The sequence below is a fragment of the Hibiscus syriacus genome, unplaced genomic scaffold (assembly GCF_006381635.1).
Source record: "Hibiscus syriacus cultivar Baekdansim isolate YM2019G1 unplaced genomic scaffold, ASM638163v2 tig00111402_pilon, whole genome shotgun sequence".
NCBI lineage: Eukaryota > Viridiplantae > Streptophyta > Magnoliopsida > Malvales > Malvaceae > Hibiscus > Hibiscus syriacus.
Genome location: NW_024063082.1, coordinates 4,679,752 through 4,694,560, shown reverse-complemented (window position 1 = coordinate 4,694,560; position 14,809 = coordinate 4,679,752). Strand labels below are relative to the sequence as shown.

The 14,809-nt window shown below is 34.1% G+C and overlaps 1 protein-coding gene across 1 annotated transcript; it reads left to right on the top strand.

Annotated features, from left to right (window-relative positions):
• The first annotated feature begins 2,215 nt into the window (after nt 1-2,215).
• Nucleotides 2,216-3,942, top strand: LOC120161783 (basic leucine zipper 34-like). Its single transcript, XM_039171994.1, has 4 exons — nt 2,216-2,994; nt 3,071-3,161; nt 3,242-3,368; nt 3,476-3,942. Exons 1-4 carry the CDS (start codon nt 2,414-2,416, stop codon nt 3,637-3,639), a joined length of 963 nt encoding a protein of 320 aa, XP_039027925.1. The 5' UTR covers nt 2,216-2,413; the 3' UTR covers nt 3,640-3,942.
• The last annotated feature ends 10,867 nt before the right edge of the window (nt 3,943-14,809 follow it).

The following is a 14,809-nucleotide window of genomic DNA, read 5'->3' as shown; positions in this document are numbered from 1 at the left end:
CTAATGATACATATATTCATATAACATGTGTATATTTATTATACGATAAATAATATTTGAATAGAAATACAGCGTCTGTGTTGTTTAGATTACTCGTGGTATGCACATGCAAGTCAATGTTTAGCAAAGCAAAGAATATTGAATTTTTGTTTACATTATGTGATTGTTTTAAAAGCTTGATCGTGAGTGGATCCCAATGTTTTGAGTACAAAACCTTTATGTAAGCCAGCTGGTTCCTATATTTTCAGTTGTTTTAATTGTAAATTAAATTCTGATCAATGGGATCAAAGTAGTGGGTGAGGTTGATGAATTTTACAAGTATACTATCAACGGTTTATTCTTTCAGTAAAAGACCAGCATTTTTTACTGAACAAAAGGGTAATGAAAGATGTCTACTAGTACCTTTTCAATTAATTATTATTAGAGTAAGTATAGTTGACTAGTTGATTATGTTGTTCATCTTTGTTTCTCATATTCTTTGGATTATGGATTCTAAACCTATTAAGAGCACTCGTCTTTCTTCTCATAGGATCTCTCTCATTCTCCTTCCCTTTAAGTATGATTATGATTAGATTTAGAATTTATAAAAAAAATATAATAACAATTAATATTCCTTAAACACTTAATTTTAAAAAATACAATGAAATACATGTAAAGACATTAACGGAGTCAGTATATTATAAGGATGTTTGTTGACACTTTAATATTTTTTAAAAAATTACCTATATAAATTAGATGTAATATAATATAATATAAAAAATGATATAATTTAAAAAAAATTGAAACCTTATAATGAATTGATGTCATATTTTCATAAAATATTTAATACTTTTTAAAATTGATATGTTAAATTAAATTTTCTAGTTCCGCTCTATAGTAAAGGTACCCCGAAACTAAAAGGAAAAAAAAGGGGGAAAATTAGCCTCCATGTGAGTGTGATTTAGGGAGAAAGCAAAGAAACTGGTGGGCTCTTGCAAACATTTCACATGGGACATGATTCTTACAACTTCCTTTTCTTCCACAGCTCACACCACTGCCCCAAATACATTCTACTAATATAGTATTTATAATTTATTATTTTAAAATTTAAAACATACGATAATATTTAAATAATATATATGCGATATATCAAATAATCTCATGAATAAAATCTATATAGAATTAATTTTTTAAATAATCTTGATTATAATATAATACATATTTATATTTTTTAATTATCGGTAACGTATATATCTACAGACATAATTATTCTAATCTAAAATCTAAAAATAATTTTTTTTTCATCACTAAAATTACTAAATTGGAAAGACTTAAATGTACGTAGATGGGAGAAAATACTTAGAAATGAGAAATGTAAGGGCAATGGATAGAGTGGTCACATCGGCACGCGGTATTGCCGATTCCTCCGCTTATTAAGCTCCCGCTACGAGTTTGGCAGGCAGGAAAAGCAAGGGCTCCCTTCTCAGTCCTCGCCCAGCTGTTGCTAGCTGTCTCTAATCCCTTCCATGTGACTCCCCTCCCATTGCCCTTTTCTCCCCATTTATTTAACTATAAAACAATATCAAACACATTACTTATTATAAAATAAAATTTAGGAGTAAACTATATTTGTGATCATTAAAATTGTATGATACTTTCATTTTGGTCACCAAACTTTAAAACATTGTATTACAATTATTAAAATTTTAATTCATTTTTATTATTGTCACCGAATTGGCATCACTATCAAGGCCAACTTTTCGTTGAATAGAGTGACCGCTGGTCAATTCTAACAATAATTTTTTTTGTTCGATCAAAAGATTAACATGATTTGATTTCAAGCTAGTCTGACAATTGATAATAGCATATTATAAAGTTTTAGCCTTTAATTTTGATTGAAATTTGAAGATATTGAAAGGTTTTCTCACGAATTTAATCCAATGAAGAAGAAGAAGGGTAGGAGGAGTTCATTGATCTTTTCAATAAGATAAATTATTAACTATTGACATAAGAAATAACAAGAATTGCTAATTATTTTAGAGTTTTTTAACGTGTAACCTCTATCATTAATGTTTTATCCGTCTAGTGAATAAATGAAAGTTTCTTTTTTATTTTGGTGGCCAAAATGAAAGAACTGTAAAAGTTGAAATTAAATTTAAACAATATCAATAATAATAATAAAAGAACCATTGAGAAAGGAAGAAAGGATTGCCTTAAAGACTGTGTTATGGGGTCCTTCTTTCCGTTTTAGTGTCAACCTTTCATGTTCTGTGACGGACAAATGTTGAGATTTTGAAGCATATTGTTGTGTTGGGCGTTTTTTGTTAGTTAGTTGGTTAGTTTTTAGTGATTATGAATAGGTTTGGTTTGGAGATTGAGGTGGCATTGTTTGTATAAATTTTCTTGTGTGGGTTTTTGAACGATTAGCTTTAGAATGGCTGAATTACCTCCCAAAATACCACCCAACATCACCCAAAACTGGTCTTCTTTTCCTCACGACAAGATGCCCGCAATGCCAAACTTCTTTTCCACCACCATGAACGGTTCAAATTGTTCAATCCAACACCACGCCTCTTGGGTGGACGAGTTTCTCGACTTCTCTTCCGCCCGTCGTGGAGCTCACCGACGTTCCATGAGCGACTCTGTAGCCTTCCTCGAGCAACCTTTGGTGGTGGATGAATGCAGGGACTCCGATGCCATGATGACAACGACGAGGACTAAAGAGACGAATATGTTCGATCTTGTCGACGACGACCAGCTCTTGTCCTTGTTCTCCGACGATGTCCCCGTCACCATGGCGGCGCCCACGTTATCCTCTTCGAACCCTTCGACACCGTCTGATCAAAATAGCAACAATGACGGGAAACCAACACCGTCAATGGATCTGCAACAACCTAAAAATGAACCGGGGGAGGTCGAGAGCTCACGCAAAATTTCCTCTGCGGAAGCTGCAAAAGCTCCAACACCATCCTCCAATGGCGATGCTACCATCATTGATCCCAAAAGCGTTAAGAGGTAAGGATATATATAACAATTAAATTAATTAAAACCCATTGTATTAAACAGCTTGAAACTTAATTTTGATGATCAGAATTCTGGCAAACCGGCAGTCAGCTCAAAGATCAAGAGTGAGAAAGCTTCAATATATTTCACAGCTAGAAAGAAGCGTTTCAACGTTACAGGTATATAAATATACATATTTATATAGAATCATAATTTAGTTTTAGTTTTTGAATTTGTTTTGGTTGATGGAAAAATGAAGAGTGAAGTGTCAGCATTATCACCAAGGGTTGCATTCTTGGATCATCAAAGGTTGATTCTCAATGTTGACAATAGTGCTTTGAAACAAAGGATTGCTGCTTTGGCTCAAGATAAAGTTTTCAAAGATGGTAATACTTGTAATTTTAACTTTTTAATTATAATTGGCAAAAAAGTTTATTTATATTTAATATACTATTAATCATCTATCATTTACCCTTTTAAACCCTTTGAGCAGCTTATCAAGAAGCATTGAAAAAGGAAATTGAGAGACTAAGACAAGTCTATCAACAACAACAAAATCTAAAGAACATGCACACCACAGCCACCAACCACTGCCCTACACCGCCACCACAACAACAACCGTCGTCTCTGCCGTCACCGTCAAAAAATGAAGACTAACTTCATCAAACGAACGGAGAGAGCTAGGGTTAAAAAATGATTTAACATTTTTGTGTATTAATCCTTTGGGAAGAAGGGTTTTGGTTTTTGCTAATTTTTATATATTTTTAATTTATAATAATGAAGATAGTTAACCTTTTATTGGGGGGGGGTTTTAAAAATTGTAATTAAATGGGAGGTAAGACTTGTGGAGATTTTAAGGTGTGGGGTTGCTTTGGGATGCATGAAAAAAGTTCTTTTTGTCAGAGACAACTGATTTTTACTGTCTGATTGCTTGTCTGAAAAGAAGAAGATAAAAAGAATGGCTTGTTGGTTTTATCTTTAATTTCTATAATATTTTTGTTTATTAGTTTATTTGGAAAATATACGTATTCATACTTTACTGACTATTTAAGGTAGTTTGCCCTTCTTTTTATCACTGATTATATCCAATCTGGACCTTCCTAAACGTCAGTTATGTGCAACTTATAAATGACGGGTCAGAATTGTGGGACCCATCTTACTCATGCAGGGAGAATTGTCACACCCAATTTAAGGGTTAAAAAATTAAGAAATTATAAAGTATTGATTTTAATTGGTATTATGGGAAAAATTGAGGGTTAAATTGTAAAATTTCAAAGTTAACATACTATTTTAGGAAGTGTAAAAAATTCAGTGACCAAACTCCTAATTTTACAATTTTTCTTTAGGAGAAAATGATAAACCCCGGTGATCAGTTCCCAGAAAATTCTCATTTTCCTCATCCGATCAACCCACTTTGAGCTCTGATCTATTCACTGTCTGACCACGGTTCGACGAATCGAAACCATCATCGTGTTTGTTGTCGACCGACGAACAAAACCCCTCAAATCTTTCTTCGTGAATCGGCGTTGTTTGTCATAAATCTTAATCGAAAGTATCGTCGGTTTTCACTCAATTTTCGTTGTTTTTTCGTCGATTTAGGCCAATCCGACCACCCGTTTTCAACACCTCTCGCACCATCGTGTTACTTGCATTGTTCCGAGTTCGCCGGTGTCCTTCTTGTCTCTGTCGTCGCCGGCGCGTGAAGGGGTGAGGAAGTCAAAGTTTCCAATGTTCCGGAATCGAGCTCTCCACTGTTCAAAATTATGAACCGAGCTTGGTAAGTGTCTCAAAATGCCATAAAATAATTTTTAGACATTTTTCGGAAATTTTTCGGACACCGTAGCACTGCTCACGCGCCGCCCCTACGAGTAGGGGAGGTTCGAAAACAGTTGGGGTACTTGACTCGGTTTAACCCGACCCGTTTGATCCGACCGTTGACCCGACCCGTTGACCGCTGACAGTTGATCGTTGACTTTAACAAAAAAAATAAAATTTTTGAAAAGTCATATTTTATGTTTTTCGACGTTCTGAGTTCGATTCCGAAGTTCATTTTTCCAAATTCGAACCCGAAAGCCTCGAAATTGTCAGTCAAACCCGTTGACTTTGACTTTAACCAAAATGTCAAAATTTCTAAAATGTCATATTTTATGTTTTTCGACGTCCTGAATCCGAAGTATGTTTCGTCATATTAAAACACAATAAGTTGTTTTTCCTTGATTTATCACCTGATTCGATCCATTTTTCGTTATTAAACTCCGTTTTTAATGAAATTTCAGTTGATATGTATTAAAGGAATTATTGGAAGTTGATTTCAAGATCAAGGGCATTCGAATGGAATTTATATGGTCGATCAGTATGGCACGGAAATCGAAGTAATACATTACTATCTTTTCATGTTTTATGAAACATGTTGGTATTGATAAATGCATGAATGGAAATGTTTGGTTTTATCTGAATAGTTAATTAATTTTTACACTCGATACCAATGCAGTAGAAAGTCGGTAATTGAATATGGCTCAGATGACTATTATAAGAAATTGGAGGACGGTTGGATTTAAATTACAAGTTCTGGGATTAAGTGATAAAGGAATCAACCATGGATATATAAATTATAATTTATCTCATTAAAGGTACTAGGATGATAAATTATGAGAATACTTCGATTAGGTAAAATTACAAAATTTCTCTTGAGAGAGAAAAGTAGCCGAATTAGCCCTGAATGAAAAAGTACTCAAAAAGTTATGCCTAAATCGATGAATTAGTAGTTTCATCGTTAAGTTATGTGTTTATACAGAAAATTCCTAATAATCCATAAATCTCCGAGTTATAAGTAAATATCTGAAGAATAATTTATCGATGGCACTCTTTTGATAGAATTGTTCGAAAGAAATGAAATAAATAATAAGTTTGAATTTGATAATAAGATCGGACGAAAGGAAATGATTGTAATACATTAGATCTATAAAATGATCAAAATATCCCTGGAATGGAAATGACCAAGAATATCACCAAACTCATGAATGATTGGATATACTCGATCTATGAAATTAATGGAATAAAACTGAGCACCAGAATGACCAAAATACCCTTATGGCCTAAACTAAGTAGATGTTTTGGATTAATTAAGGAATCCAAGTAAATATGAGTGTTATATTACCCTTAAGAGTTATGGAACACAACTTAAGTGAGCCGATCAACCTTAATGACATGTCAGAACCTGAACTACATAGATATTACTTGAATGTGTGTTCATCTTCTCAAGTTTGGCTCGATCATAATTCTGAAAGTATTCAGCTCAGCTCAACTCTAGATCGCATTCGGTACTAAGAAGTGGATATTCGTTAGACAAATCAACTACGAATACCAAATTGAACTGAACGGAAGTATAATATGTAACGAAGTTCAGAAACGTCCGAATTACTCTGGAAAACTATAAAGTAACCGAGATTGACTTGACTACTAAGTGATCTTAGTAAGCTAAATGACTGAGGATTAAATAAGTGATTTGGATGAGTTTGAGAATGCTAATGAACTTACATGATGTACTGTTCTTCTGGGTCATGAGCTACAAATCAAGCACGTCAACATTTCACGATATTGTGGAAGCGTGAAAATGAAATAAAGACATTGGAAGATCTATTCAGCAATGATTCTGAAAATGATCTATGGACAAGAATTTGTGGTATTAAAGAGTAAATACCCTAGAAGGACAATGAATTGACCAGTCGACAAGCATTAGTTATGGGAGTTATTCATCTGGAGTTGTTCGATAATCCAATGAATCGACATAGATTGTAAAGGTTATGAATCTTCGTTCTCCCTTATCAGCTCAAACCACTATGGGCATATCTGAAAACACAAGTAACTCATATGTAAAGGATTCTGAATACCCTTATGATTACATTGAGCTTCCGAAAAATGTACGAATAAAATATGATCATGATAAATCATATTTTGAATAACTGATGATTCTGTCAGTTAATGAACTCTTCTAACAATGATTCTAACTTTCGACATTCTATCGGTAAACTGAAGATCTGTGTTTCTTCGCCCGATAAGGTTATCCAATATCTCTTAATAATATCTGGAAACTCTAGTGTGTTCCTTACTCACATGTATATTTTATCTTATTTCCGATTTGAATTCTGTTCTGACATCTGATCTGAAATCTGTTTTGATTCATAACCTGGATTCTATTATGATATATGATTCAAATTATGTTTTGTTTTATGATATCTCCGTTTATTGACGGTAAATATTTTATTTGGGGGTATTGTTGGAGGGTTTATATCTGCAGGTTCCTCAACTTTGTGCTCAGGGCATTATTGTTGTGTAGGGGGTGATATTTGCAGGTTTCTCGGCTTTGTGCTCAGGGCCTTACTATTGTGCAGGGGTGTATGGTTATGTTGAATCTATACATTATGATGTGTTTGGTTGGAGGGATTACTATGATTTTTTATAAATAAAAATATGTTTTAAAAAGATATGTATCTTTTCACTGGTTTTGAGGGAACACATTAGATAACCTATTATGATCTCCTGAACTCTGTCATATGAAATATTTCTCTAACTGAAAGCTCACTGTCTGTTATTACCTGAAATATAATAGGATTTCCGCTCAACATAAAAATCTGTAGATATCTGAACCAATAAGGAAATATATGCTTATCTGTATATGCACATTCTTCAATATTATCTGATAGTTCTGTATTACTGAGCTTTCCAAAACTCACTTTATGACTCACCATTGAGGTTAAAAGAATTGTACCAGTGCAGTTATCAACTTCAGTAAGGAAGTTCTTCCGGCGTTGTTTGCAGAGTATGATACATGTGATTAGGGGGCATGTAATTGTATTTTGTTTTATATACAAGTCTGAAAATCTTCTTTATTTCTGCATACTGATAAATCATTTTACAAGTTACATGTTTTAATAAAAGTTTTAAAATTTTCTCTATTTTTACAGTGGGTCGCTCCGGTAGCCCTAATGTGACACTCCAGATCGGATCAAGTTACCCGCATCGGTATGAGGGGGTTACAAAATCTTTTTTTTTGTTACAATGCAGGACAAATATTTTTTTTCTTCTTACAATGCATGACAAATCTTAAATCATATCCACATGCAATAGTTTGGGGAATAAGCATATTTGAAAATATTATATTTTCTTAACATTTCAGATTGGTATAATTTAAAATAGAGAAAATAACCTCAGTGACCAAAAATGTCTTATAATATACAATTTTAACCAACTTTTTTTGGATTTGCAAAAATGACCAACTAAATCGCAATGCGATCGATAATTCGCAACGCGATCTCCGGTATCGGAAATCAGTTTCCAGATTCGCAACGCGAACTTCGACTATCGCATTGCGATTTACATATTCGCATTGCGATAATCCAAGTTCACGTTGAGATTTATTCCAAGTTCGTTGCGATAGTCAAAGTTCACGTTGTGATTTATTCCAAATTCGTTGCGATAGTCGAAGTTCGCATTGCGATTTATTCCAAATTCGTTGCGGTAGTCCAAGTTCGCGTTGCGATTTATTCCAAGTTCGTTGCGATAGTCCAAAATCGCAACGATGGTATTGCATTTGTTTCTTAAGAATTTTCTATAGTATTCGCGCGGACGTGTCGAAGACACGTATTACCACGACCACGACCACGACCACGACCCGACCCGAGACGAGATGGACGGCGGCGCGTGAGAGTCCCCCTTGTTCTCTATCACTCAACAAGGAAGTGGGAAAACCAAGCCTTAAATACCATTCCCAATAGTGTTTCCAATACTATGTGGGATTGAGCATTACCAACACTTGTTCTCAATACTATGTGGGATTGAGCCTTAAATAGTGATATTATTTTTGAATGTTTTGCTTAAAATTGCAATAATCGCGATTGATTGTAGATTGACTTTTAATTATGACATATTTAATCGTATAATACTAATGCAATTGGTTTCTGATTCAGTTGTTTTAAGGTGCATGATTGTTAATTGTTTCCTGAATAATCACATTGTATTAGAAAAAAGTGTTGGTAATGCTCAATCCCACATAGTATTGGAAACACTATTGGGATTGATATTTAAGGCTTGGCTTTCCCACTTCCTTGTTGAGTGATAGAGAACAAAGAGGACTCTTGCGCGCCGCCGCCGCCGCCGTCCGTCTCGTCTCGTCTCGGGTCGGGTCGTGGTCGTGGTAATACGTGTCTTCGACACGTCCGCGCGAATACTATCTTTTTAGAGAAAATTCTAAGAAACAAATGCAGTCGTTGCGAATTTGGAATAAATTGAAACGCGAACTTCGACTATCGCAATGCGAATATGTAAATCGCAATGCGATAGTCGACTATCGCAATGCGAATATGTAAATCGCAATGCGAACTTGGACTATCGCAATGCGAACTTGGACTATCGCATTGCGAATTACATATTCGCATTGCGAATTACATATTCGCATTGCGATAGTCGAAGTTCGCATTACAATAGTCGACTATCGCATTGCGATTTACATATTCGCATTGCGATAGTCGAAGTTCGCATTGCGATAGTCGACTATCGCATTGCGATTTACATATTCGCATTGCGATAGTCGACTATCGCATTGCGATTTACATATTCGCATTGCGATAGTCCAAGTTTGCATTGCGATAGTCGACTATCGCATTGCGATTTACATATTCGCATTGCGATAGTCCAAGTTCGCATTGCGATTTACATATTCGCATTGCGATAGTCCAAGTTCGCATTGCGATAGTCCAAGTTCGCGTTGCGAATCTGGAAACTGATTTGCGATACCGGAGATCGCGTTGCGAATTATCGATCGCATTGCGATTTAGTTGGTCATTTTGGCAAATCCAAAAAAAGTTGGTTAAAATCGTATATTATAAGGCATTTTTGGTCAATGAAGTTATTTTCTCTTTAAAATATTATATTTTTTCCTAATATTTTTAGTTATTAATTGAAAATGTTATATTCTTCGTAACATGTTAGGTTCAATCGAAAATATTAGGAAAAATATAATATTTTAAGTTGCGCTAAAATATTAGGAAAAACCAACAATCGATTGGTCTAGTAGGATAAGAGACTAGATTCCTTAAGAAATGTCAGAGGTTCGAACCTTACGTTTGTAAATGAAATAAATTAGGTTAGGATGATTGCCATTGCCTCTGTAGTATTTGATCTAAATTAGTCGATCAATAGATCGAATATCACTTATTAAATCAAAAAAAGAAAAAATGTAATATTTTTGGTTACGTCGATTTTTACCGTTTTCAAATATTAAATTACATTGTCGTATTGTAAAACTTCCTAATAGTTTGTTACTTAATGGAAGTCTCTGACCCATTACCCAATCAAACCAACAAATAGAACGAAAAAAACATTTGTAAATTTTAATCATAAAATTATATAAATAATTATATTTTTGGTGGTCACGAAAAAGATTGTTCAAAGTTTGAATTCGAGACTGGAAACTTCGGTATTAGAACTTAATATTTATTCCGTTATCCATGCAAAAAATGAAGATTATAATCAAACCTGAAATTCGGATTCTAAAATCGAATGTGCTACCGTCGTTATTGAAGACAGTTTCAATTTGTCCATTATTTACCCTAGACTTTATAATTTACTTAAACAATTGCAGAAAAAAAACGTGATATCATCGTCATCATCTCTTTTATTATTATTATTATTAGTATTTCTGATAGAAACCTCAGAAAGACTTTGATTCGAACCCTCCAACCTGCAGCAATTTTAACATTGCAAAATTATTGCTTGTACATGGTTGTCATTGAATGGAACTTGATTTGTGGATAGGTTTGCAGCTCTATTTTTGGTCGATCATAAATAATAAGGCTGTTTCAGAAAGTAACATGATTTTATAGTTTCCCAGACAACGGATAAAATTGCCTGAATATGTGCCATGTTCTTATGGTTGTCGTTCTATTGAATTAGATACATTTAGCATGCGTAGGACTTGAGCTAGTATTCAAGGAGACAGCACATATCCCAATATCTCTGGAGAAATTGAATGTAGAGCTTATAAAGAAAGAGAAAATGCAAAGTGAAGTTTCTCTTGCGGAGCAGATCAAAGCAGCCAAAAGCAGAAGAGCAGAACACCAGTTTCTGCGAAGGTTCTGGCTGTCTCATCATCCATTCTCTCATATAATGCAAACTAAAAAGAGTCAGCTCCAAAAATGCTTGTTCCTCTAAAAAAAAAACCAAAGCATGGTATCTCAGGCAGAAGGTGATTTCCCCTTTACTAGCTTCTATCAATCCTCTGGCTGATATGTTCATTAGAGTTCTGTACATTTGCTGTGGGAAAGAGATTACAATCCATGAAGAAAATTGTCTTTTTAATAGAGTTTTAATGTTGCTTCCCATTATTTTATGAAACTAGTATGTACATGCATGTAAAATCACAATAAAGCCTGTTGGATATTCTTCAATACTGTTCTACTCATGTGCTGTCATTACACAGTAGTTTGTAAACAAATTCCATTGATTTGTATCATTTTGGTTAAGCGAATTCTTATTATTCCAGCCATAACTATAGGGATTCAAGGAATACATTTAATAAATCTTTTGATTGCAAAAAAGTCTTCCCAGTTTCCTTTTTCTTCCATTTAATTGATGGGTTTCTTTGCTTCTCCTTGGTGGTTTGGATGCTTCCTTACTGTCTCTGAATAATTCTTTTGTGCCATGTTTCACCGCCGTCGTCCCCAACTCGCCATGGGGAACTCAGCCATTGCCGAGTTACTGGATTTTCTCATGTATTGTTATAGTTTGTTCGAGTATCCATTTGAGTGCTTTCACGATAAAGAATTTGAAGGGAAAATATTGCAATAACGCATTACCATTATCACCCAAAGACGATATATTTAACTTTAACTGCAAATATTATTCATATCTATACTGCATATAAGAGTGTGAATCTTATTTAATTAATCGGAACTGTTTATTTATTTATACAACTAAAATGGTAACTGAAAATATAATAATAATAAAAAGGGCAATAACAAAAGCAAGGTGGAAAGGGAGAAGTACAAATTACATGACATATAAACTCACCTGGAGGATTTTTCTTTTAATAATTTTAAATTTTTTTCCTGCCATTGTCATCAGTTACAGAGTGGAGCACTATTCGGGTTTTTCAAAGCCTCATCAGTTTCAAAACTTGAGAATTCCTTAATATGTTAAGCTGATGAAGCCAAAGGGAAAAGGGAAAAAAATGCCTAAAATTCTACTTAGAATATCTTTACGTTAAGATTCTCTTTTGTGTTTTTTGGTGGTTTTTTTAGAAGAAAACATTTCAGTTTCTTAGCTCTTCAACGCTAAATTAAAGTTTGTTCTACTTTTGCATGTTGATCAGAGCATGCATTACACTACAGAGGTGAGCTCTCTTTTGTTTTGGATAAAATTTTGAAAGTTTGATATTGGATTAATGCATGTGATTTTTTTTCTTCTGATTTTGTGTTCTGGGTTTTGATCTGAATCTTGTTTGCTTTTCTGGGTCCTAGAATATTTCGTATTTTCATTTCATTTAGCATTTCTGATGATTTTTTTTTTTAAATTCAGGTTATATACGTTTGGTGCATGATAAATTGTTAGGAAAATTAAGATTTTTGACTAAAACGTAAAAGAAATTCAAAATTGCAACTGTCGTTTCTTTTAGCTGGTGCATTACTGGGTTTTGCAATTCTTGGTAATGGCATAAATTAAATACATGTTTATATATATATTTCTAATTTTCGTCCATTTCCTTTTGAGGCAGCGTGAAATTAGGAAGGGTTCAATGATTTTCTTATATGATAGAATTTTTAGTAGAGGAAAGCGTGATGAAGTTGCTGAGAATGAGCATTTTGATTTTCTACTTTACAGTGCAAGTACTTCTCTGTATTGATCGTGTTCCGAATTTGGATTTTCGTTGCAGTGAGAGTATGAGTATTTCGATTTTTTGTTTTTTCTGTTTCTTTTGTGATATAATGCTTCTTTTCTCATGAGCTGAAAGTAGGAGGCTAGTTGTTAGTTTCGAAATCTAGGCATGCATAATAATGGCAATATTGATAGAATATTTCTGTTATGTCTAGTGCAAAAAGGAGGAAACGACATCCAGGTATAAAGGTTTGGAGTTGAACTTTGTGTCAAATTGATTTTTTTTGGCATTTTTGGCGTGAAAGAAGATTGTTGCCTCATCAATCTACTATATCTAACTCATTGTTTTAGTAGAAAGCAAAGAAGTGGGGATTGGGAAATTCTTTAGAAGCTTCACGAAAAGATTGTATGGTTTGAACCGTATGTTAAGTAAAGCTTTAAGAATCCTTCTATGGATTGGTTCACATATTTTAGAAGTCATCTGAAATATTTATGCATGTCGCATTGTTAACCAATGTGGTGTTGCCACATTCCAATTAGGAGATAATCGAAATTATAGAAAATTAACTATCATGTATGAATTGGTATCAGACAAGTGGAATGGTGGGTGCATTTATGACTTTTTTTGTAAGTCAATAATATCACCTGGCGGTTATATTTGTGCATGTTGTCTTTGAAAATGTGGCAACATTTGCATCAAACTGATATAGCCAGCATGATCCTGCCATGGAATCTCCAAAGAGAGAAGGAGAGCAATGTCTGTTAACATTTCAGAACCAGTCATTTTTAGTAAAATTATTTGTCACTTCTTCTGGTTTTATTCTCGTGCATTTGATGAGGAGAATAAACCACTTCTTCTGGTTTCGGAAAGTAGCATTAAGTAATACGGTCAAGGAATAATTAGGTCATGGCTAATCATTATTGATGTATACTAAGATAGTTTGTTGTTCCCTATGCTGCCTGGTGGAAAGCAAACATTCCTTGAGAATAGCTGTATCTTTACTGCATGTCTATTTGAGCTCATATGTTTTCCTTATTTGTGGTTAAATGGACTCATCTGCAAAAGACAATTCTATATCTCGAGTCTTAGCATACCACTGGAAGTGGATGGGATCCCACTTTGTTTGGTCTTGTGTTGAAGGTTAGTGGATGATGGTGACATGCGAAGAACACATTCTAAAAGCAAGAAAAAGATAGAGAGAAATGATACTGATATACTCTTTCAGTTTTTGCTTGTTTTATTTTTTCATGCATCTTAGTTATTGTTACTTTACTATCTATTGCAGTGGTTCAGCAAAGACTTCCTGTTTAGTGATCAATTCAATGGATTATAGTGCATTTTGAATCTCCAAGGAGGAAACTTTTGTTAGTTTTCTTTGCTATTGTCCCATATGGTTTCTTTATGTAGAGTGTAAACATCTAATGCGTACCATGCTTTTAGGTTTTTCGTCTGTTTTATATTTCTTTATGATTTTTCTAATTGGTTACTTATGGCTTGCTTTATTTCATGTTTATGGTTGTCTTTCATTTATGCTACCACTTAATCGCAGAATTAGCAAATCTTACCATACCCTGCAAAATTTAATAGTACCATTTAAGGTTTTAAGCTTATTAAGGTTCTAGGATTATTTAAGCATTTTTTATGGCGGAAAATATCTAATGCCTGCCTTATTGCTGGCATATAGATCGGCCAAAGTGAGACTGCATTTAGCAGAGATGTTCAGTACAGATTTTGAAAATTTGCATGATGATGGTGTTGTGGGGTCACAAGATGAGCACAGTAATTTTACGGAAGTTTTTGTTGGAAATGATACTGGCAGCACAAGTAAAAGGTGGCTTGTTACTGGAGCTGTTAATTTCGAGGGTAGCAAGAATCCAGAAGCATCACCGTGTTCTAACAGTGCAAACTCAGCTGTAATAAGTCGGTCTTTCTCAAAAAAGTTACGCCAAGAGGACA